Raw genomic sequence first — 26,616 nt, 5'->3', positions numbered from 1 at the left:
TCTGATAATTTCGTGTGGAGATTTGTCAAATGCATGCACACACACATTTGAGTTTGTTAATGAATGTATTTTAAATGGAAATTGTATAATCATCATGACAATGAATCATTAATTTTGAATTTAATAATTGGTCAAAAATTTGTCATTGTATAATAATGAATTCTTTTATATTTAATTAACCCATACTTTATAACTGTTCTTAAAAAGGAATTAATTGACTGATGGAAAGCAAAACATAAATCCTCATAAAAATTCGTTTAAATACATATAGTTTGTTTTTTTCCCAAAAAATCAGAATCATCTAGCTTCCATAAAATCTAATCTAAACTTAATTAATCCCCAAAGACTTAAAAATTGAAGGTAAACCAGCAAAAATCAAACAAAAAAAGAGTCACGGTCTTTTAAGAGACTCCTTTGTAATGGATTGTTTTACAGTTTCTAACTGATATGAATCAGAAAGAATAACATGGCATCTGTGACTAAAATAATAATTAAACTAAACATTTATTGAGAAGTTGATTATTAAGTGTTTTAGACATTACTTTTGATATTTTTTATTTGTATTTTACATTAGAAAACTAGGTCCTAGAGACAGTTATAATTATTTAAAGGCCACACATTTTAAGTTTCAAATCAGACTTAAATTCTAGCTGCCAGAGCATTTGACTAAATTATGAAATTGCATTAACAATGATTGCAATTACTTATATAACCGAAGGAACTCTTGGAGCTTTGACACCATAGTATCACTCTGGAAGCTTGAGCCCGCTACCTGCTTCCATACGTGCTCTGCACATTTATTTGTGAACTTATGGTCATTTATTTTTATCATTAAATCCATTGAAAATTCCTTCTCCAAAATAAATATTTAAAATGCTATTTTTTTGGGGCGGTGTTTCCAATACTCTTTAGGATGTAGGTAAATTTAGTGTGTCATATGACGTTTTTAAACATATAAAATGTTTCCTTAAATTTTTAATGAGTTCTAAAAACTTTCCACACCCTCATTAATAAGAAAAAGATCATAGAAAATACTGTATATCCTTTAATAAATAAATGAATAATAGTAAATCAAAATAATTTAATGTAATAAATTAAATGTATGTTAATTTTCCACTCCCCCCATTTCCAGAACTCTCAGTAATTGTCATTGGATTTCAAAACTACCATGAAGATTGATGCATAATTCTTTCCAAAATAAAACTCTAATATTGGTGTTATAGTGTTAAAATATTTCAGTAGAATCTGACTCTTAAGAAATGAAGCTATTCTTATTTATGAACTTTTTTCTTTATTTTTTAAATTATATTAAGAAAACATGAAGTCCCCATATACCCTTTATGAACTTTTTTTGTTGTTCAACATTTTAGCTTTACATCAATCCAACCAATAGTATTTTGTCAAATGCAGAATATTTAGAGACATACTTACTATACCATGAGACGCATGTTTAAATCTCTGAGTCATTTAGAACCAGACCTTTAGATTCTTGAGCTGAGAAGTGGCCACTGTCTTCAGCGCACCTGCTCCCCTCCCTCCATTGTTGTGGGTGGACTAGGGATCTGTTCTAAATACATCAGGTATCAACTTAAGAGCAGTTATACCAGAGTAGAGTCTCTGTGAGCACTGAGCTGCCCAGATGGATAACGACAGAATGACCTACACAGAACTGAATCTGGCCAAGAACCCGAAGAGGAAGCAAATCAAACCTAAGGGTGTACTCTCCATTTCAGACCCTGAGCAGCAAATAACCTATGTGGAATTAAACCTTCAAAATGCTTCTCATGATCTTCAAAAGAAAGACAAGAATTCACCATGCAAAGGTAAAACCTTTAATAGTTTCTCAATATAATTGCTCTAGGATGTGCACTTGGGGGGCAGAGGAGAAGGGAAAGCAAAGATTATAGACATGCAACATGGATAGTCAGATTTAGAGAAAAAGCAATTTTTTTTTCATTTTTTGGATCAGTGCTCAAAGTGTGGATATGGTATTTCAGTCTGAATTCTGAAGAGCTATGGTAATTAGACTTGTGGATCATTATATTTCTTGAAAATTCAGTGGTATATTCTGAGAGAAACATTACAAGGGTGGGTGTGGGTCCAGCAGTTGAGAATATGACTCTGTGTGTGTAAAACAAACACTTGCCTCTATTGACCTGCTCTCCCTGCAGATTCTTCATCACCTCCGGGAAGACGCATTGCTGGGATCCTGGGAATATTGTGCGTTGTCTTGATGGCCTCTGTAATAACCACGGTAGTCATAATTATTACTCCATGTAAGTGAGTTTTTGAAAGGTCATAAGGAAATTTTCATTTTCAAGATTTTGAAAATGCCTCGAAATATTTCATAAATTATGAGCTAGATATAAAAGTGTCATTTTAATGTATTTATTTGGACTAAACGTATGTATTTGAATGATGTAGAAGGGTATCTGAATTTGTCAAAGTCTAAGTTATAGAATGGTTGCAGAGAGTTTTTATTTTGAAATCTAATTGTATTTATATATATGCAGCTTCTGATGTCATACAAAGACTTGCTGTAGAAGTAGCAAGGTTACTGAAAAAACTGAGAAATGCAAATTAATTTTTGGCAGTCATTAAACCAAATTTTGAACACGAAGGTTTTGGTCCATTAGGCTTTTGAAATTTTATCTCCCAAACCTCAATTGCTTTATTAATTTTCCCAGGTAAAATATTTATTTTATTCAGCAACGGTCTACTTTCTAAATAATACTTGAAATTTCAAACTGAGTCTAAAACTATTTGATTTATTAATAGCAGTATTAATTTCATAAGAATTACAATTATATTTCTAGCTACAGAAATACAGGAACAGAAAAATGATTCCCTGATAAAAAGATCCCAGGAAGGTATGTAATGGTTTTTAAATTTCTCATATATTGGTACATGTTACATTTTGTCTGTCTTAGGATACATAAAAATGAATCTAAAAATTATAAAATTGAGGAATAAATTTTCACAAATAAAAAATTTTATAAGGACATTTCTTGTTCCACACTGAGGGGTATTCATTTAAAATCACTTATGCCAATTTGTTTTAATATTCTACAACATGAAAACAAGCAAATATATTCCTATTCTAATCAAATGCTGGTGAGTGCTCTGTGCTTTTCAGGACATGTATAGTGTGAAGTTTTTGATAGATTGCTTTATATGGGTACATAAGTTAGGGTTTAATAGACTGACCCTTATCTGTGAGTGTGTGTGGGGGTGTTTTATCTATGTCAGCCTGTGAGGGTGTGCGTAAATTTATATGCATATATGTTTTCTGTGCAAAAATGCCAATTAATTTTCCTTTTAAAATTCAAATGGTTTCTGTATAGTAATTCATAATCTTTCTTCAGCCTCTCATTGTTGGCATTGTCCAGAGGAGTGGTTTACATATTCCAACAATTGTTATTACATTAGTCCTGAACTCAAAACATGGAAAGAGAGTTTGATGGCCTGTGCTACAAAGAAATCTCATCTGTTTTATATGGATACTGAAGAAGAAATGGTAAGATTTTAAGTGTTAGACCTCCAGTCTATTAGTTTTTTTTTCTTCTGATGTTCTTCTTATAGTGCTGCACATTAGAAGAAAAGTTGACCTTTCTATATCGCTATCTAATTGATGGAGCATAATGTATAGCAAGGATGATAATGTCTCCTTTCTGTTTATTGGCACCTTTGTCATAAATTAAGTATGTGGGTGTACAGGTATGTGTATGTGTTTGTCTGTTTCTTTACATCACTTGAGTTCCACAGTTCAATTTTTTTTTTGCACCAAGATCACATGGTCAAATTTACTGGTATTAATTTTTATATTAGTACATTATATAATTCAATCACATTTCTATTCAATAGCACCATATTATACTTGGACATTTAAATCTCTATATATTTCCATACACTAGCTATTATCCATACACTATGTACATTCCATAAGTTGTTTATCTAGTCACCTGATGGTGGACATTTAATTTGCTTCCAGAACTTTACTTTTTATGAAGAAAACTACCGTGATGAATTTTGTACAAGAAGTTATGGGGGCATAGTTTTCAATTTTTGTGGAATTATATTGGCATTGTTGTATTATAGGTGAAGTATATTTTAGATGAAATTTTGAAAAGAAAATTTGGTATATTGCTTTCCATGTGTTTACATTTTCCTCTTAAAATCATTTGTGAGTTCACTTGCTTCACATCTTCGTTAACACTTGGCTTTGCTAGTCACATTTTCAGCTTATCATTTCATTGAGTGATCTTTGATGTCTTTCGAGAAAATGGTTTCGTTACCCAAATTTCCTATTTCTTAGCATACAATTGTTCATAATATATTAATATATTTACATCAGTAAGATATATAGATATTTCTCCTCTTTCATTTCTGTGTGTGGAATTTGTGTCTTCTCTTTTTGTTTGATCTGCCTGGCTGGAGGTTTATCAACTTAACTGATCTTTCAAAGAATCTTATTTTTGTTTTATTTACTTATTTTTTCCCATTTTCATTGATTTACGATCATATGTACACATATCTTCCTCCTTGATTTGGTTTTAATTTTATTTTCTCTTTCTATTTTTTAAGTGGGAGAATCCTAAATATTACAGCTTTAAAAGTGACAGGATTAAAAATAATCTCTCAACCATTTTAGTAGTTAACCTTATGTGTACCACCTACTGTAACGTAGCCTGTGACTTACGTTGTCACTCTCTTGCAAAGTTGTACTCTCGAGAATCTCGAAAATTTCAAACAAATACTATTAACTTTTCCAAAAGGTGTTAACTTCTTAAAAATGCAAATGTTTGATTGTAAGATAGTTGTAAACTCACCTGCAGGGCCCCCCTTGCTAGTGCCACTGGAGCCTGGTGTCTGTGTGGGGGAGGTGTGCCTGCTGACTTTTGGGTCAAAGAGACTTCCTGGGAGCAGCATTGCTCTTATGGATCCTCTCTGCTGGGGGAGCAGCTCTGCCTTTGACCACTTACTGTTGGCAGATCTCTTAGTGGATGCCTCTCTCCAGTAGTGCTGGGTTCACCTGGCGTTGTTGCAGGACTCTTATTATCTAGAGAAGGATCGAATTTACCTGAGCCACCTTCTGTTACTGGTTTAGGGCCTGGGAAATTGTAGGCTTACATTTCTTTTTTCTGTTGGGTGGAGGACATAAAATACACTGCCTGTTTGTTTTACCCTCTTGGGGGCCCACATAATTTTGCCTTTCTCTTCCAATTTCAGAGTTGTCTTTTGCTTATGTCTTTCTTCATTTTCAGTGTTTATCCTTGTACTTAGCAGACAGTAGCAGTGAAAAATGTGTCTGTGCCATTGAGTCTGACATTACCTATATATTCCAGCAATATAGAAACAGATAAAAGTAGGACTAATCTAGTTAAAAAATTGTGTGGAGCCCAGAAAACAAATTTTGGCCTTCATGTCATTTATCTCCTCAATGGCAATGCCTTAATTTCCTTCACAAAACTCTAACTCTAAGAAACATAGAAAAATATATTTAGTTAGAGGGAAAATGTCACAGTATCCAGAAACTTTAAAAAATCATTATTATGTTCAGGTTGTGGAGCTAGTTGACTACTAAATGATATAAATCTCAATTTTCACTGTCAACATAAACATAAGAAGAAAAATAAAACTATAAGGTATAAAAATTTATGAGTTATTTTGTAGTCAGAAGTTTAAACTTTTGATTTGGTAATATGAATAATTGGTTTTCAATCGAGCATTCGCATCTTGTTTTGAAAATTAATGAACATATGGAAGAAAACACTACCTGCATTAAAAATATTAATCTTATGAAATGATGATTTAAATGGAATTTCTTTGTTTTCTGGTAGAATATGCTGAGACCCTTTTCATTAGTATTATGGATTGGACTCTCTCGTAAAAACAATACTCAACCATGGCAATGGGAAAAGATCTCACTTATCCGTAGAAAGTAAGTTTTACTGAACAATGTTATAGAAGAAGGAAACCTATAAAAAAAGAACCATTTAGAAGAACAATATTAATAAATTTGTTTGCATTATGGAAATGTAGGAAAATGTTGAAATTAGTGACATGATAAGTCAATATAAACATTAATTAAGAATGGTATGCTCATTGCTCAAAATAACCAGTGCAATTATGAATTTTCATGGAAGATGTCATTATCCATCTTCAAAATATTCTTTTAATACTGTTATTTGGAAAATAACATAGTTTCATGAAACACCCTTATGAAATATAATTTAATTATGCATTTTTCTTCATTACAGAATGAAAAATCCACCAAATAATACATATAACTGTGCTATGCTAAGCTCACATGGCTTCCAGGCAGTCAGTTGTGAATCTTCAATTCCCTATGTTTGTAAGCATGCATTTTCTAGTTAGAACACCTGAGTTTGGAGTCCTTGAAGGGTCTTTATATTTCATGAAATGGAAATCATATGATTGCAAAAGTCTTTTAAGGAATTCTATTGTTTGGGCTAATATAACATAATAAAAACAAGTTTTGAAATATAACATACACCAAACAAAAATCAAAAATTGTTAATTTATTTCTTGCTGATTTATCACAATAGACACATCATTGTAACCAATCTCAACATAACTCAATAATATAAAATAAAATAAAATCAGCAACTCATATAAGACCCTCTCTTGTTAATCATCTATTTTTAACACCATAGATTTGTATTGAATTTAAAACTTTATGTATTAAGAGTGGAATTGGCTCGAGTGGTTGAGCACCCACCTCCCACATGGGAGGTTCTGGGTTCAGTTCCCAGTGCCACCTGAGAAAATGAAAACACCCAACAAGGAAAAAGCAAACAAGAAAGCCAACTCAAGGAAACTGATGTTGCTCAGTGGTTGAATTCTGGATTCCCACATATGAGTTCCTGGGTTCAATCCCTAGGCCTCAGCACCAAAATAAATAAATAAATATATGGATTGGAAATCATACTGTTGGTGTTATTTTGTGTCTGTCTTCTTTTCAGTTTTATCTTTTGGCATTCATATGTTACAAAAGATCACATATCTTATGATTTCATTTATGTGAAGTGTCTGGAATAGACCAATCCATACAGGTATAAAGTGGATTAGTGGATGCCAAGGGCTGGGGGGAGGTGGGATAGGGAATGACTGCTAATGGAGAAAGGATTTCTTTTAGGGCTGATGAAAATTTTCTGAAACTGGATAGTGATGTTGATGGCAAACTCTGTGAGCATATGAAAAACCACTGAATTATGTAATTTAAATGGTTGAATTTTAAGTTAAATGAATTTCATTTCAATAAATCTATTAAAAACACATGATTTTGTTTAGGACTGTATTAAGCTTCAAAGTAATTTGTAGATATTTGTTATTTGTTTCACTCAATAATTGTCACAAGGTTCATCCATTTTTTCATAGCAATCCGATTTCATTTCTTGCAACAGCTGAATAGTATTCCATGTATGTATAGACCACATATTTATGTCCATTCATCACTTGATAGATACTTGGATTGGTTCCATTTTTTAGCAATTGTGAAAAGGCTATTCACTGTTTATAAGTTTATTTCTGAATTGCAGAGATAATTTCTCCTTTCTTTTGTTTTTAGACTTTCCATTCAGTCTTGGCTGCCACAACCAGACATACAAAAAGTGTGAGAAAGTTATTTTTCTTGTCTCTGTTGTGGAAATCTTAAGAATGAATATCAACAGCTAAATTCTTCTATCAGGCAAAAATCACATTTATCTCAATAGCTCAAAGTTCAAATGGAGCAAGTGAGCCTGTGCAACAGGCCAGTGCCTGCATGGTAAGCTGAGTGTCCATGAGTGCCCATGTGGTGAGCCGAGTGCCTGTGCAGCAAGCCAAGTGCCACGCAGTGAGCCAGTGCCCACACAAATGAGTCATGCAGCAAGATGATGACACAACAAAAGAGAGATGATGGGGAGAGTCAGGGTGAAATGCAGCAAAGACCAGGAACTGAGGTGGTGCAATTGGCAGGGAAACTCACTCCATGCCAGGTCCCTAGAATAAATCCTCATGAATCATAGGGGAGAAAGGTGAGAAGAGAAGACAAAAAAGAGAGAAATAGATACAGAAGATCACATAGTGAATGGACACAGCAAAAACAGCAGGATGAGGGGGGCAGGAGAAGAAAAATAAATTAAGAAGTTCAGGGCTGGCTACTACTGTTTCAGGAGCTTCAGTCATTCATTTCAGCAACTTATGTGATTCAACCCAGGATATTTTGATTTTTACACAACTTCAAAAACATGTTTAAAATTCAATATGAGGCTGTATTACTTAGCCAAAGGGGTACTGAAACAAAATATCAGAAATCTGTTAGATTTCATAAAGGGTATTTTTTTAACGTAGAAGATAAAAGTTACCAGGCCAGAAAGCATAAGCTATTTCCCTCACCAAAGTCTGTTGCCACGTGTTAGAGAAAGAGGCTGCCAACATCTGCATAGGTTCAGACTTCCTCTTCCTCTTAAGGCTACATGGTCCCAGCTTCTTCCAACATCAGCTGTAGGCTGGGATAAATCTCCTTTCTCTCCCAGGGCTCATTTCTCTCCAGGCTCAGCTGCTCTCTTCTGTCCACAAGGTCAGCTGTAGACTATCAGGCACTCTTTCTCTCTTCCCAGGGCCTCTGCCATGTCTTTCATCAGCCATCTCTGTTCCTTTGTTCTTTTCCTGTGTGTTTACTTCCCAGGGCTGCAATATCAAAACTCCAACTGATCCTTCTGCCTTGTCATTTTCTTTGTGAGTCTCTGCTTACCAGGGGGACTATTGATTTGGTGTTGTCAAAACCTTATCATTATTCAATCAAGTAAAAGTGAAACCTCTGAATCCAATCCAATCTAATATGCCCAGAGGGACAGACCAGTTCACATACATAATCCAATATCTATTTTTGGAATTCATAAACAATATCCAACTGCTACAGTTCTAGGAGCTTTCTAAAATGGGTCCTATCTATTTAAAAGACTTGAAGTCCAGTTCCAACTCCAGGCCTATAGTATTACAGCAGAAAGGAGATAAATTAATACTTCCTCCAGTACTTAAACTTTTTTTATAAGGTTAGTAATATGGTCTTTAAAATTTCTTCAAAAAACTGTACTTAAATAAATACTTACTTTTTTTCTACATATAGAGAACTTATATGTAAAGTAGAAGTTCCCACTAGAAATATAATTAAAGGTGTTAATGTTCCTTTTATCACTCAGCAGACAAGGCACATGCATCCACAGGAGCAATGTGAGCTTCTATTTTCAATTCAGAAAATTTGAAGGTCTATGAAAATGATTATTTAGTCCTTTTCTTTCTTTTTTTTTTAAAGATTTATTTATTTATTTAAATTCCCCCCCTCCCCTGGTTGTCTGTTCTCTGTGTCTATTTGCTGCCGTCTTGTTTCTTTGTCCGCTTCTGTTGCCATCAGCGGCATGGGAAGTGTGGGTGGCGCCATTCCTGGGCAGGCTGCACTTTCTCTCGTGCTGGGTGGCTTTCCTTATGGGGTGCACTCCTTGTGCGTGGGACTCCCCTACGCGGGGGACACCCCTGCATGGCAGGACATACCTTGCGTGCATCAGCACTGAGCGTGGGCCAGCTCCACACGGGTCAAGGAGGCCTGGGGTTTGAACCGCGGACCTCCCATGTGGAATAAATGTAGAGTCCATCCAAAACTTCTGTCTCACAAATTAAATGTTGAACCATAGTTTCTAATGAAGATCATGTGGTAAAACTCATGACGCCAAGAAACAGCATAGAATGGGATGAGATTTAAAGGGTTGAGAGGAGTATCATAAGCACTATGGACAACAACAGTTTTTATCAACTACATGGTTATCCATGCCTAAAGAAGTATAATATTACATGGTCACACAAAAGCATGAGTCCAGTGAAAAATCCACTTCCAAGAATTAGGGTTTTCAGAGGATGTGATCTCATTCCAAATGGAGCCTCTAACTCATGATGAATTTTATGAATATACTTAAATATATACTTGTGTGGTATAAGAGCCCATGCAGGAAACAGTGCCAGGTGTCCTCAATCACTGCACAGCAAACACATCTTGCCAGAATCAAATACTATATGGCATTCTTTCCCAATGATAAGGAACACTGACATACTCTGTCAAATAATAGGTTTCACAAATCAAAGGCAGCTGGATAAGAAAGTGATTAAAGAAAGAGATTTAAAACATTTCCATTAGCCTTCCCATGTTTCCAATTTTGCCCTTTTTCAAAAATCCAGGTAAAGAGAACAAGAAACATGGGGCCTCATGAGCTGTCTAATGGATCCCAATATCACGATCTGAAACTTTGTATAATTACTCACCATATACTTCCAAGCATATTTAAATAGTTCTTGCAGCGGATTCTTAGGGATAAATGAATTGACATATTCCACAGCCAAATATTTTCAACTAAAGATGCTGACAGTTAAGTTTGTTGCCATTTTTCAAATCTCTTTAGATAGTTTTATGCTCCTGGACCTTTGTTGGAACACTGCAGCCCCAAGTGCTAGGGTCTTGGAACCTGCCTCCCCTGGTCAGAGTGTTTAATTTTGAGGAGGTCCCATTTATCTATATTTTCTTTTGTTGCTTTTGCTTTGGGTGTAAGGTTTAAGAACCCACCACCTACCACAAGATCTTGAAGATATTTTCCTATATTTTCTTCTGGTAGTTTTATGGTTGTTATTTTTTATATTTAGGTCCTTGATCCATTTTGAGTTATTTTTTGTGTAAGCTGTGAGATATTTCTTTTGGATATGGATATCCAGTTCTCACAGGACCATTTGTTGAACAGACTATTCTGGTGCAGTTGGAAGGGCTTGACAGTCTTGTCAAAAATCACTTGAACATAGACGTGAGGCTCTATTTCTGAGTTCTTCATTCAGTTCCATTGGCCAATCTCTCTATCTCTGTGTACCATGCAGTTTTTACCACTGTAGCTAAGTAATATGCTTTAAAGTCAGGAAGTGAAAGTCTTCCAACATCGTTCTTTTTAAAAGACATTTTTGGTTATTCAGGACCCCTTACCACTCCAAATAATTTGATAGATGGATTTCCAATTTCTTCAAAAAAGGCAGTTGGCCATTTTTTTAGATTGTGTTGAATCTGTAAATCAGTTTGGGTAGATTTGATGTATTAACAATAATTGGTCTTCCTGTCTATGAACATGGAGTATCCTTCCATTCATATTGGCTTCTCTTAGTAATGTTTTGTAGTTTTCTGAATACAGGGTCTTTATGTCCTGGGTTAAGTTTATTTCCAAATATTTTATTCTTTTAGTCAGTCTTCTAAATGGAATTTTTTTTCTGACTTCCTTCTCAGATTGCGCATCTGTAATGTATGGAAGCACTATTGATTTTTGAGTATAAATTTTGTATTCTGCCACTTTGCTGAACTTGTGTATTGGTTCTACAAGCTTTGTTGCAGATTTTTTAGGATTCTCTAGAATTTGTATCATTTTATCTGAGAATAGTAAAATTTTACTTCTTCCTTTAATAATTCGGTGTCTTATTATTTCTTTTTCTTGTCTAATTGCTATAGACAAGAAATAACTCAATACTGAATAAGAGTGGTGACAGTGGGCATCCTTGTCTTGTTCCTGATCTCAGTGGGAATGTTTTCAGTCTTTCACCATTTGTATAATTTTGGGTTCTTCATATATGTGCTTTACCATGTTGAGAAAGCTTCTTTCTAATCCTATCTTTTGGACGGTTTTCATCAAGAAAGGATTCTGTATTTTGTCATATAACTTTTTTGTGTCAATTGAGTCATGTAATTTTTCTTTTTCAATTTATTAATGTGGTTTATTAAACTAATTTTTTTTTCTTGTGTTGAACCACTTGTGTATTCCTGGCATAAAACCACTTGAGTGTAGTATGTGAGTCTTTTAATGTGCTTTTGGACTTAGTTTGTAGGTATTTTGGTGAGGACTTTTGTGTCTATTAGAAAATCTGTAATTTTTTTTCCCTTAGTATCTTTATCTGCTTTCATATTATGGTGATATTGGCTTCACAGATTGAGTTTGGTAGCATTCTTTCCTGTTCAATTTTTTGGGAGAACTTGAGCAAGACTGCTATTAGATCATCTTCAAATGATTGTTAGAATCAATCTGTGAAGCCATCTCATCCTTGGATTTTCATTTTTGGGAAGTTTTTGATGATTGTTTCAGTTTCCTCATTTGTTGAGGTCTTCTAATTTTTCTAGTATCACAGGTTGGCCATGTGCATAGTAGTTCAGTAAAGGGTTGTTGATGCAAGCTATCAGATATCTGTTGGCTTTTATAAATGGTATTTTTTAGAGATAAAAGTTTACAGCTACATGGCTGTAAGAAGCACAATTCAAGGTTGCTTTCTCATGAAAGTCAGTTGCCACTTGTTGAAGAAGTTGGTCACTCATCTCTGGCTGGTGTCTGCCTTCCCCTCTTGGCTTACTCTTCCTCTTTAGGCTTAGTACTTAGGTGAATTCTTCTCTCCCTTGGCTTAGGGCTTGCTTCATTCTGGAACTCCTATATCAGTCTTGGTCTCTTCCCAACCTCAGCTCTAAGCTGTCAGGAAAAATCATTCATCTTTCCATGGAGCTTTAGTTGTTTGAGCCTTTCCATTCTATCATATGGAAGGATAAAAAATGACAAAGCTCTCTCTTTCATGTCTTCTTGAGTATTGTCTGATTATATCAGGCCCAGCAAGGGGGTGGGACTCAACCTAAGTTATACCCACTGAGGCAGTCAAATAAAAAAACCCTAACTCAATATTAACAGATAATCCAATCAAAGAAGCCTCAGCTGAATTTAATGCAATCAAAGGATATCACACCCAGAGGAATAGATTAGTTTAGAAACATAATTTTTCTCTCTTTGGGATTCACAAATAATCTCAGACTGCTACAGTGTGTTTCTGGGAACTTTTCTATTTTGCCTACATTGTGTACTTTCTTGGCATACAGCTCTTCATAATATCCACATACGATGTCTTTATTTTGTGGAGTTGGTTGCAGTGTCCCCATACCTTTTCTGATTTTATTTATATGCATCTTCTCTCTTTTCTTCTTATCAGTCTAGTTAAGGGTTTGATTTTGTTGATCTTCTTCAAAAACCAACTTTTGGTTTTGTTGATTCTCTCTATCATTTTTTGTTACTGTTGTTATTCTCAATTTCTTTTATTTTTGCTCTGATCTTTATTGTTTCTTTCCTTTGGCTTGGTTTGGGAAAGTTTGCTATTTTTGTGTGTGTGTGTGTGTGTGCCTCCAGATTTGCAATTAGATCTGCAATTTTTGCCCTCCTTTTTTTTTAATGTAAGCATTGAGGGCTGTAAGTTTCCCTGTCAGCACTGCCTCTGTGGTCTACCATAGGTTTTGTTATGTTGTCTTCACCTTTTCATTCTTCTTGAGATATTTATTGATTTCTCATGCAGTTTCTTCTTTCACCCACTAATTATTTAAGACTGTTTTGATAAATCTTCATATATTAACAAAATTTCCATTTTTCCATATGTTATTGTTTTCCAACTTCATTTTATTATGATCACAGAAAGTGCTCTTTATAATTTCAATCTTTTTAAATTTATTGGGGCCTGTCTTGTGACCCAACATGTGGTCTATCTTGGAGAAGGATCCATGAGTGCTTTAAAAGAGTGTAGATCCTGCTGTTTTGGAGTATAATGTTATATAAATGTCTGCTAGATCTAGCTCATTTATTATATTATTCAAGCTTTCTGTTTCCTTATCTTTCCTCTGTACAGATGTTCTATCTAGTACTGAGAGTGGTGCACTGAAGTCTCCCACTATTATTGGAGAGACATCTATTTCTCCCTTCAGTTTGCCAATGTGTGCCTCATGTTTCTTGGGTGCATAAATATTTATTATAGTTATTTCTTCTTGTTGAATTGTACCACTTATTAATATATAATGACCTGATTCATCCCTTATCACAGTTTTGTATTTAAAATCTATTTTATCTGATACTAGTACCTTACTCCAGATCTTCCATGAAGTGCATGTAATATCTTTTCCCAACCCTTCACTTTTAACCTGGTTGTGTCCTATTATCCGAAGTAAGTCTTTCATAGAAGGCATATAGATAGTGTTATTTTTTTAATCAGTTCTGTCAGTCTATGTCTTTGATTGGGGAGTTCAATCCATTAACATTCAGTGTTGTTTCTATAAAGGCATTTCTTGCTTTGTCCATTTTATTATTTGACTTACCACGGCTATATCTTACTAGGTCTCTCTTCTTACCTTTCAGTTTCCTTTACTAATAATCTTCTATTCTACACTTTTCTCCAAGTCTATTGCCTCTATCTTTTGCTTTCTGACTGAAGCATTGCCTTTATTATCTCTTGTATATCTGGTCTTTTGGTAATGTACTTGCTCAGTTTTTGTTTGTCTGTAAAGACTTTAAACTCACCCTCATTTTTGAAGGACAGTTTTGCCAGATAAAAAATTCTTGGCTAGCAGTTTTTCTCTTCCAGTACCTTAATATGCCATTTGCATTCTCACCTCCATTGTTTCTGTTGAGAGATTGGAAGTTAGTCTTATTGACGATCCCTTGTAAGTGATGCATTGCTTTTCTTGTGCTGCTTTCAGATCCTTTCTTTTTCTCTGGTATTTTTCATTCTGAATACTAGTTTTCTCAGAATAGGTCTATTCAGATTTATTCTGTTTGGGGGATGTTGTCTTTCTTGGATATTGATATTTATTATTTCCATAAGCTTTGGGAAGTTTCCAGTCATTATTTCCTTAAATATTCTTTCTGACCCTTTTCTGTTCTCTTCTTCTAGGACGCTGATAACATATATGTTTTTCTGTTTCACATTGCCATTCAATTCCCTGAGATGCTATTCCATTTTTCCATTCTTTTTCCTTTCTATTCTCTTGTCTTTTCAAGTTCAGGTGCTCGATCCTGCAAATCACTAATTCGGTCTTCCACCAGTTCAAATCTAAGGTTATTTGCCTCTATTTTATTTTTAATTTCACCCATCATATGTTTTATTCCCATAAGTCCTGTTACTTTTCTTTGTAGGCTTTAGTATTGTTCTTTATACTAACCCATGGTGTTCTTAATATCTTGTATCAATTTACACATATTTTTCTTCAACACTTTGAATTGATATAAGAGATTCATGTGATTTTCATTGATTAATTGTCTTAAATCTTGTGTCTCATTAGGATTTCTGGTTTTTTCCTTTGGCAGGGCCATCTCTTCCTGTTTCTTAGTATGGCTTGTAAATTTTTGCTGATGTCTAGGCATCTGAGTATGTTGTTGAATTTATTCTGACGGTCAGTTTCTGTCTCTTGCCTACTGGTTTTGTTTCATGGCTCTTCTTTGATTTTTGGTTCAACTTATTCTAAAATTGCCCAGTGTAAGTATCAAAATTGGGTCAGGGATTCACCAATGGGGTGCATATCTGATCCAAATCATCTCAGACAAAAGACTCCAAAAAGCGTGCTTTTATTTTCTCCTTGCAGTTTCTCAGCCAGCCAACAGATGGCACTTGTTGGCGAATGTTTCCACAGAGGGGTCTTTTTTAACCTCCACTTGCCCATGATTCTACTCTGGCCAGAGCTGGAATTCAAAGCCAACTCTATGGGTGAAATTCATGAAGGAAAATCATTTTCTGTCCTCCCACACCCTCCCTCTTTCTAGGGAGGAAGATATCTTTTCCCATCTCATTTGGCTGCTGTGAACCATGGGCTTTATCCAGGATTTTTGCCTTGAGGGTGGGGGATGGATGTCATTCCCAGCCATGGGGAATAGTAATTCACGGTTTTCTATCTTGGGTTCTTTGCTCTCTATTGCTTACCCTTCTGGAGCGTGCACAGCACTCTCCTGGACTATGAATGCCCAAAGCATCTCCTTAGTCAGCTTTTTGCCCTTCCTCCATTTTTTTTTTAATTTGTGATTGAGTTGAGCCCAAAGCCATCTTCCCATATGTACTGTTATAAGAGTTCTGGAGGCTATTATTGTAGAGGTTATTATTAAAATATGTAGTCTCAAATAGCTCATTAAGTACTATAACCAAACAAACCAACTTTGTATTCTGAGACAATGATTTCAATCATTTTGGGTACTGTTTTGATCACCTGACTTTTTCTGAGAGTCTGTTCTCATATATGTAGTCATAAAATTCAGTTATTTGCTTTAAACCTTTCATATTTTCCCTATTTAATCCCTACAGACTTTCTGTTGTTACAATGGAAATTCATCCCTGAGATTCTGGCAATTATCTTTCTTAAATTAATATTAGTAGTGGTGATCATACAGTCAAAATAATTCCTGTTAAGTGAATCTATGAGATAACATAAGGAATCTGTGTCAGATAAATATGGATCAGAAAGCCAATTTTAGTTTGCCAAAGTTGTGCCAATTCAAAGTACCAGAAATGTTTTGGCTTTTATTAAGGAGATTTATATGTGGTAAAAGCTTACATTTCCAAGGATAAAAAGTCCAAATCAGGGCACAGAAAGAAGTGGTTTCTCACCAAAATCACCTACTTGGATTCTTGTATTGTAGACATGTGGTGAAGCAAGATGGCTGCCGATCTCTGCTGAGGTCTTACTGTCTCCTCTTGAGCTGCTCTGTTGGCCCAGACACTCTCAGCCTCTTGGGGGATTCTGTTTTCCTGCAGTCCTCTCTCTCACACATTGCAGAATCAAATACGCTGGCATCCATTTCCTCTGTGTGTCTGTCTGTATGTTTCAATTTATATAAGATGCTGCAAGTGGGAGGAGACTTAACCTGTGTCACACCTCACTGATGTACTCCAATCAAAAGCCCTAAATTGATCTTACCATGTAATCTAATCAAAGGGCCACAAACTAAATTTAATGCAATCAAAGGATATCACACCCAGAGTAATAGATTGGATTACAAACATAATATTTCTTTTTTGGATTTTTGAAAATAATTTCAAACTGCCATAGCCCTTCTGTCTTAAGAGGAGATAATTCTGCTCTTCTTATATGAGCATTTTATAAATGTAGTGGGAATTGGTATGTGGTGCATTACTGTGAGAATACAGGTTCTGGTACAACAGACAGCTTCAGCAAATGACCAGTTTATTACTTACACAATACAAAGGATCCAAAAGAGCCGGGGAAGAGATGCCACTGTGGTTTGTCAGGGCCGGTGGAAGGCACACCCTACTTTATACCTGAGGGAAGAGACAAGTCTGTACTCTATTTATAAGATCCCTAGAGGGGGAATTCTGACACTAAGAGTTCTGGCCCTCATAAGCATTTGGAGATGCTTGTTCCTTGTTTCCAGGTTCAAGGTATAGTTGGGCCTTTTCTTCATAACTAACACTACCACCGGGGCTATGGAATGAAAACAGACTGAAACATCTGCACACAAATTGAATAGGTGGTGGGGGAAGGAGAGTGCAGGAAGATGGCCCCTAACCATGTGTCTGTGACTTTCACAGCAAAGGGAAGTAATGAATCTAAAAGATTTTCTCTTTTTGCAGATTACACATTCTCTACTTGTCTCCATTAAGTGACAAGAGTTTGTTAGGAAAATTATCTAATAAAGAATGAGTGATGTGTTTTCATAAATGGTCACTATTTGAGGTTTCAAACCTGTGATCAATGAATAGCAGTAAAAATTATTTTTTTAAAACTTTCTGTCCTTTTTTCTTAATTGCATGGTTTGTCTTTTTATTGTTGAGTTGTGTGATCTGTTTATATGTCATGCATATACCTTTTATCAGATATGTGATTGTAAAATATTTTCTTCCATTGATTTGGTTTCCATTTCACTCTTTTGACAAATTCCTTTTAGGTGCAAAGGAGTTTAATTTTGATGAGGTCCCATTTATTTATTTTTTCTCTTTTTGTTCATGCTTTGGATGTAAAGTTTAAAAAGCTACCATTTACCACAAGATCTTGAAGATGTTTTTCTACATTTTATTCTAGGAGGTTTTATTGTTGTTGCTTTTTATGTTTAGGATTGTGATCCATTTTGAGTTAATTTTTGTATAAGGTGTGAGATAAGGGTCCTCTTTTTTCTTTTTGACATTGCTAACCATTTCTTCCAGCACCATTTTTTGAATAGACTATTTTGGCCCACCATAATGTCCTCCAGTTTCATCCATGTTGTCATATGCTTCACATCTTCATTTCTTAACAGTGCATAATATTACATTGTATGTACACACCACAATTTCTTTATCCATTTATTGGTTGATGGACATCTGGGTTATTTCCATCTTATGACAATTGTGGTTAATGCCATTGTGAACATCAGTGTGTAGATGTCTATTTTCTGGGTATATATCTAGTAATGGTATTGTTGGGTTACGTGGCAAGTCTATATTCAACTTCCTTAGGAATAGCAAAACAGTCTTCCACAGTGGCTGTACCATTTCATATTCCCACCAAGTGTGAATAAGCATTTCTATCTCCCCACATCTTCTCCAACACTTACTTTTCTGTCTTTTTAATAATGGTCATTGTAATAGGTGTGAAATGATATATCATTGTAGTTATCTTTTTTTAATTAAAGGAACTTTAGATTACATAAATGTTACATTGAAAATATAGGGAATTCATATATACCCCACCCCTACTGCTCCTACACTTTTTCCCATTAATGGCATCTTTCATATATGTGGTCCATTTATTACAATTGATGAACATATTTTGAAGCATTGCTTCTAACCATCATCTATAGTTTACATTATGGTTTTTACTTTGTACTGTTCATTTTATAGCTTTTGACAAAGTGTATAATAGCCTGTACCCATCATTGCAATGTCATACATAACAATTCCAGTGTCCCCAAAATGTCCCATATTATACAAATTCTTCCCTCTCCCTCCATTTAGAACATCTGTTGACCACTGCCTTTATATCAAAGTTACAAGTTCTTTCATTACTAGAATAATAAGTCTACCTCAGTCTATAGTTACATTCCCCCTTATCCATTCCTCTATCTTGAGGATTTTGACGTGGTAATGTCCATTCTGCTTCCAGTTGAGAAGGGGCTTAGATCTCTGGGGCAGATGGATGGCACTGACTTGCTTGCAGTTGCAGATAATCTCTGTTTTTTCCTTCTTTCTTTTTTTGGTGTTGATATTGTCCATTATCATCCTTTTGTTAGTTGTACTGGACAGGTCTGATGAACTGGAGAATAGGTATTAGCTACAACTCTGCTGAGATTCAAGGCTCAACTGGCATATTAACAGCTAGACAGTTTAAGTCTCTGGGACACATTTCATTGGTATAGTTCTAATTATAGTTTCATATAAAAGGGGCAGATGAACCATGTGTAGGAAAATTATAAATGAGTCCAACTCTGATATGTTTTGGGGATAGGTTATCATATATTCCAATATAAAGCCCACTGACAGGGTCCTGAATTCCTGGGATTGTCTTTCCTGCCTATAGAGTTTAGATTTCTTTAGTACCCACAGAAGCCCCCTGCTTGAGACACTGATAACTGTGGCAGTCAGTGAGATCCTCCTGAGATGTGCATAAGTATAACTTCTGGAATGATCTCCCAACTCACTTTGAAATCTCTTAGCCATAAAAATTCATTTGTATTTAAAGTTTCCCCCTTTTGATAATGGACTTTTTCCAAATGCATTGCTAGTGTGTGCTAAGTAATAATCCATTGGCACCAGGGAGGATCATCCCTGGAGTCGTGTCCTGTGCTGGCGGGGAAGGTAATGAGCATATATGCTGAGTTAGGCTTTGACAGATGCAACATTTGAGCAGCAGGGAGGCTTTCAGGAAGTAACTCTTAGGCAATATATAAAACCAGGCTAAGTTTCAATTTCACAAGAATGAGGTTCATAAGTACAAGCATCAATATCAAAGGGCCTAGCGTATAGGTCTGTCCTCCTTCACAAGGCATGGCCCATATATTCTAAAGATTTTTGCCACTCTATTAGAGAATGTATAGAGACTCCTTGGGATAGAAATTCAATATTCTGTCAGTTATTGTGTGGGTCTCCACCCACTGAGACAACACCCCATGACCACATGAGCACATTCATATTCCGTAGAAGTATGCTCCAAGTACACCCTCCCCACACATTCCCCTATCACCTACACCCAACACCAGTGATCCTCCCATGCCACAGTTGCAACCCGTCAGTTATTTTTGTAATGGGAATTATTCATTCAACATAGTATATATATATTTTTCAAATTTAGGCATATACCAACCATTTTTTCTTGTATATTAATACAGTGAGTACACATTGCATAACATGTTTATCTAGTCACCTGTTGATGCCATTTGAATTGCTTCCAGAAGTTTGCTTTTATGAATTTTGTACAAGAAATTATAGGAACATATGTTTTCAATTTTTGTGGAATTATATTGGAATTGCTGGCTTATAGGTGAAGTGTGTTTTTAGAAGAAATTTTAAAAAGAAAACTTGGCATATTGTTTTCCATGTGCTTACATTTTCCTCTTCTAAACTCATTTACAAATTCAATTGCTTCACATCTTTATTAACACTTGATATTGCTGGTCATATTTTCTAGTATCAATTCTTGAGTGATTTTAGGTATCTTTCCAGGAAATGGTTTTCATCACCCAAATTTCCTGTTCATTAGCATATAATTGTTCATAATATATTAATATTTCTATAAAAGTAAGTTTTGTAGATATTTCTCCTCTTTCATTTCTGTGTGAAAAATTTGTTTCTTCTCTTTTTGTTTGATCTGCCTGGCTGAGGTTTATTACCTTAATTGATCCTCCAAAGGAAAAAAAATTTGCTTCATTTCTTTATCGTTTCCCATTTTCAATGATTTATGCTCATATATTCACATATTTCTTCTTTCTTGGTTTGAGTTTAAATGTATTTTCTCTTTCTATTTTTTAAAGTGGACACTAAGATGATTAGCTGAAGACATATTCACTTTTATTAAATTTTAATTTAACTCTACTGCTTAAGATATATACCACAAATTTTCATATCATTATATTCAATATTTTTCCTAATTTCCTTGTGACTTTCTCTTTGATCTCTTGAATTCTTTAGAGTCTCCATAACTTTTTTAATTGATTTCTAATTATGCTCCATTATAATCAAAGAATGTATTTATGGTTCAATTTTTTAATATTTGTTGAAGTTTGTTTTATGGCGCCAAATGTGGATGAACTGTGTGCATTTGAAGAATGTGTATTTGCTGTTTGAGGAGTATTCCACAAATGTAAATTAGGTCAAGATGGTTTATGGTGTTGTACAAATATTGTATATACGTAATAATTTTCTGTTTATATGTCCTACTGGGTAATGGAAGAAGATCCTAAATACTACAGCTTTAAAAAATAGCATAATTAAAAATAATCTCCCAACTATTTTAGTAGTTAGCTTTATTAGTACCATCTATTGTAACATAGACTGGGACTTGGATTGTCATTCTTTTGCATAGTTGCAGTCTCAAGAGTATCTCATGACAATTTCAAATGAATGCTATGAGCTGTTCCAAACTGTATTAACTTCTAAAAAATGTAAATGTTTGATTGTGAGATAAGTATAAACTCACCTGCCAGATCCTCCTTGCTAGTGCCACTAGAGCTTGGTGTCTGTGTGGGGGAGGTGTGTCTGCTGACTTTGGGGTTGAAAAGACTTCCTGTGTGTGGCATTGCTCTTATGGATACTCTTTGCTGGGGGAAGAGCAGCTCTTCCTTCGCCTACTTACTGTTGGTAGATCTCTTGGTAGACGCCTCTCTCCAGCAGTGCTGGGTTCACCTGGTGGTGTTGCAGGATCCTTTTTTTTTTCAGGAGTTACCTTCAACAATTGAACTCAGGACCCCGTACATGGGAAGCAGGTGTTCCACCACTGAGAAACATTTGCTCGTTGATAAGAGTTTTTTCAAATTTGTTTTTGTTTTTAGGAGATACCACCAATCAAACCCAGGACTTTATACATGGAAAGCAGGTGCTCGACTGCTCGAGCTACATCTGTTCCCCCATGATTCTTTTATAATTCAGAGAAGGAATGCCTTTACCTAAGCTAACTTCTGTTACCAGGTTGGAGGTTGGGAAATTCCAGTCCTATGTTTCTTTCCTTTGTTGGTTGGAGGATATAGGTACCCTGCCAGTTTGTTTTCTGTCCAGTCTTGGGGTCCCAAATAATATTGTCTTTCTCTTATCCCTTTCAGAGTTGTCTTTTGCTTATGTCTTTCTTCATTTCCAGTATTTATACTTGTACTTAGCAGAGAGTAGCAGTGAAATCTTTGGCTATGCCACCTAGTCTGGGCCCTTGGTATTCCACCAGTATAGAAATAGATAAAAGTGAGACTAATCTAGTTAAAGAACTGTGTGGGACCCAGAAAACAAATTTTGGTCTTCATGTCTTTTATCTCCTCATTGGTAATGACTTAATTTCCTTTACAAAACCCTAACTCTAAAAAACATAGAAAAATCGTTCATTTAGAGGGAGAAATGTCAGTCTCTGGAAACCTTTAAAAATCATTGTTATGTTAATCTTGTTAACCTGATTAACTACTAACTGATATAAATCCCAGTTTTCACTGTTAACATTAACATAAGAAGAGAAATAAAATTATAAGGTATAAAAATTTGAGTCAATTTGCAGTCAAAACTAAAAGCATTTTGAAAATTTTTGGTAATATGAACAAGTTGTTTTAAACTTTAATATATTTTTGTTGTAAGAATAAAACCCAGCATTGTCATCAGGTTTTGAAAATCAATGAACATATAAAAGGAAACACTATCTGCATTAAAATATTAATTTTAATAAATGATTATTTAAATGGAATTTGTTTTCTCATAGAATTTGCTGAGTTCCCTATCTTTAGAATTATGGGTTGGACTCTTTGTGAAAACAATACTCATCCATGGCTATGGAAAAAGTTCTTAATTATCAACAGAAAGTAAGTTTTTCTGAATGATGCTGTATAGAGGAAGAAAGCTATAAAAAAGAAAAATTTGGAAGAATAGTATTAATAAGTTTGTTTGCATTATAGACATGTAGAAAGATACTGAAATTAGTGACATGAGATGCCAGTTAACTTTAGTTAAGAATGGTATACTTGTTGCTCACAATAACCAGGGCAATTACAAATATAACATGAAAAATCTCATTATCCATTTTCACAATATTCTCGTAATATGCTTATTTGGAAAATGACATTGTTTCATGAATTGCTCCTATAAAACATAACTGAGTTATACATTTTTCTCCATTATAAATGACAGATCCAAGAAATTGTACATTAACTGTGCTAGGCTATGCTCTGATGGCCTTTGAGCAGTCAGTTGTATATCTTCAAGACACTAGATTTGTAAGCATTAGATTTTGAGTTAAAACAGCTGAGTTTGGAGTCCAAAAATGACTTTATAGTTCATGAAGTGGAGATGATATTAAGATTGTGAAAGTCTTATAACAAATTTTATTATTTGTTCTAATAATGATAATGTATTATAACACATGTATTGAAATACAATGCACACACCAAAAACCAAATCATTAATATCTCATCAGATGATTTATCACAAAGCAAATATACACCCTTGTAACTTCAACATAACTCAGTAATAATAAAATAAATCCAGCAACTAAGAAGCCCTACCCCTGCTAGTTTCCATTTGCTATGTCTGGCCAAAACTCACTGTCATCTATTTTTAACTCCATAGATTTGTATTGACTTTTTAAAAATTATGTACTGGGAATCATACTGTAGGAATTATTTTGCATCTGGCTTCTTTTCAGTTTTATATTTTGGCATCCATACATAGCAAAAGATCACATATCCTATGATTTCATTCATTAAGGGTCTCAACTAGGCAAATCCATATAGATATGAAGTGGATTAGTGGATGCCAAGGACTAAGAGGAGGTGGGAATGGGAATGACTTCTAGCAGAGAAAGGATTTCTTTTGGGGTGATGAAAATTTTCTAAAATTAGATAATGGTGATAATTGCAAACTCTGTGTAGGGTGGCACTGTGTGGGAGCGCGGCGAAAGCAAGGGTCGGCTCGTCTCCAGGCGCCGGTGCGAGTCGGACCCGGGTGGCGGGAACAGGCGTTAAGGCCCTCTGCTTGGGGTTCGGGTGTACTGCCCGCCCCTCTGCCCAGCTGCACCCACTTCCCCCTCGGTGGCCTAACCCCGCCTCTCCCCCGAGGGCCACCATCGCGCCATGACAGCCCCGCCTTGCTGCCGCCGAGAACCCTGGCTACCCCGTCTTCTGCCCGCAACCAGTGATGCACCCCTGCACGAACCTATCAGCCGTCTGCCGCCCCCCGGCCATGCCCCCTGCCCCTCCCCTGTCTTCGCCCTATATTAACTGCTGTACTTCCTGAATAAATCAGGCTTGCGCACAGATCCTGGTCTCCTCGGTAGTCTTCTTCCTACCGCGTGTCCTCCGCACCTTGCCGGCCCCGGAGCGCCTTCTCGGAAGGCCCCTCCGTGTGTTGCAGCCCTCCGCCCGAGCCCACACCGCCCCTGCAGCGGCCCTCCGGGCGAGCCCACACTGCAACATTTGGCGTCCAACGTGGGGGCAACAACTTCCCGGCCGGACCCCCATCCGCCTCGCCTGCAAGGTAAGGACCCCCGTCTTCGCTAGGCCCCACCATCGGCGCCATGGGTGGCCTCCCGCCAGGCGCCTCAGGTTAGGGCCCTTGCCGGCCTTTTAGACACCAATCATATGAATGTCTCAGTAAAGCAGCTCCAAACGTACTGGGACCTTTTGCTGCCTTTCAACCCCTGGCTCTCCACTTGCCAGCTGTGGGACCCGGACATGTACACTAACCTCATTGACCACGTCACGGCGGCTATGGAGTATGAGAACAAGCGTTTTCCCCCCAGCCTTCTCCCCACACTCATCGCCATTTGCTCGTGCCTCCAGGGCACCCCCGTCAATCAGGACGCTTTCCACTGCACCTGCGGTAAGAGCAAGGGAGAGGGGTCTCAGTCAGACAGTGATTCCGACACCGAGTCCTTGTCCAGCCGCCTCAACAACGCCCTGGACTCTTGCCCCCCCAAACCGGACATGCCTACCTCGCCCCAAGATGGCGAACTTCCGCCTTCTTCTTGGGAGGATAAAGGGAAGTCCCTCCCCCTATACCCGCCCCCTCCGGCCACGGCGCCATCTTGGCCCCCACCGGAAGAGGAGCGGCCGCCATCTTACAAGCCGCCTACCCCCTGGGGCAGTCCACCATCTTGTGAGGCGCCGCCATCTTGGGACGAGCCACGTTCTTGCCCCACCCCCTGGGCACCCCCCGCCGCGGATCCCTCATCCGCCAGAGGGCCCATGGGTACTTGGCCCCCGCGGGCAGAGGCCCCCGCGCATCAGACGCCGCTCTTATACCCGCTGAATGCCGCCCCCTCGCGGCACCGTCCGCAGGATTGGTACCCCTTTACAGCCGACGAAATAAAAAACCTCCGCAAGGCTGTTAAAGAGGACGGCCTCGGTAGCCCGTACGCCCAACATTTGCTTGAGGAGCTTAGCACTCAGCTCGCAGTTCCGTATGACTGGGTTTCCCTCGCTCAGGCCATTCTAACCCCCGGCCAATTCATCGACTGGCGTGCTCACTTTACATCAGAGGCAGAAAAGCAAGTGGCACACAATGCCCATCCCCCGGAAGCTTACACAGGCACGGGCCAATTCGCCAATCTGGCCAATATCACAACGCCCCCCCCGAGTTCTGGCTCCAACTTCGCGAGCTGGCTTTCCGCGCTTTCCGCAGCTGCTCCGCCACCAGACCTGAGCCACTTGCCAAGCTAGTCCAACGAAAAGATGAAGACTTCGCCGACTTCGTATCCCGGGTTCAGGAGGCCTGCAAGCGCAAGGTCCCTGGCGAGCGTGCGCAACAAGCCCTTGCCCGGGAACTCATTCTGGAAGGGGCCACCAATGCCTGCCGACAAGCCATCCTACCAATGAAGGAAAGGGGAGTACATGACTGGATCCTGGCCTGCTCCCACATAGACCTGCAGGCCACTGCGCTGGCTCAGGCCATAGCCACGGCCATGTCCCTCTCCTCCGACTGCTTCAAATGCAGAGAAACCGGACATTTTGCCCGCGAATGCCCTCATGCCGCCCGACCACGACCATCCACGAACACGCCTCGAGACACCGGAGGAGCCAGACCACGCGCGCCTCCCACCCCGCGTCCCCGCTGTGGCAAAGGATACCATTGGGCCCGTGACTGCCGCACCGCCAACAGCCAATGACAGACTTTAAACGCGAGAGGGGGCAGGCCTCAGCCCCGCCAGCAAGAGGCCGCTCACCCACACCACCACCCCCTGCCATAATGTGGACCGTTCCACTGGGACCCAAGAAACCAATAATGGAGTTAGAGGTTGAAGGCCAATGGTTCGAGGGAATCCTTGACACCGGGGCAGAAATATCCTGCCTCCCAGGAGAAACAGCCAAGCACTGCATTCAGGCCCTCAGACAAGCCATCCTCTTCATGGGAGTCCCATGGGACCTAAAAACCGACAATGGACCAGCATATCGCAGCGCTTCCTTCGCCGCATTCCTGAGGCTATACAACATCACTCATCACTTTGGAATTCCGTTCAACCCCCAAGGTCAAGGCATGGTTGAATGCACTCATCTCTTCCTCAAGCATCTTATTCAAAAGGAAAGGAGCAACCATCCCTGCCACACACCTGGAGAAATTGTCACCTCTGCCTTAATGCACCAC

The 26,616-nt window shown here is 37.5% G+C and overlaps 1 protein-coding gene and 1 pseudogene across 1 annotated transcript; one reads left to right on the top strand and one right to left on the bottom strand.

The window, feature by feature from the left end:
• Positions 1-1,519: 1,519 nt before the first annotated feature.
• Positions 1,520-6,942, top strand: LOC101424698 (NKG2-A/NKG2-B type II integral membrane protein-like). The gene is made up of 6 exons (XM_004451228.4): positions 1,520-1,823; positions 2,172-2,276; positions 2,817-2,870; positions 3,366-3,517; positions 5,841-5,941; positions 6,261-6,942. The coding sequence occupies exons 1-6, from the start codon at positions 1,640-1,642 to the stop codon at positions 6,376-6,378; spliced, it is 714 nt and encodes a 237-aa protein (XP_004451285.2). The 5' UTR covers positions 1,520-1,639; the 3' UTR covers positions 6,379-6,942.
• Positions 6,943-9,670: 2,728 nt separating this feature from the next.
• Positions 9,671-25,981, bottom strand: LOC101434518 (methylsterol monooxygenase 1 pseudogene; annotated as a pseudogene).
• Between the last annotated feature and the right edge of the window lie 635 nt (positions 25,982-26,616).

The sequence above is a fragment of the Dasypus novemcinctus genome, chromosome 20 (genome assembly GCF_030445035.2).
Source record: "Dasypus novemcinctus isolate mDasNov1 chromosome 20, mDasNov1.1.hap2, whole genome shotgun sequence".
NCBI classification, from domain to species: Eukaryota; Metazoa; Chordata; class Mammalia; order Cingulata; family Dasypodidae; genus Dasypus; species Dasypus novemcinctus.
The sequence above is the reverse complement of the archived record's forward strand: the minus strand, read 5'-3'. Positions and strand labels throughout refer to the sequence as shown.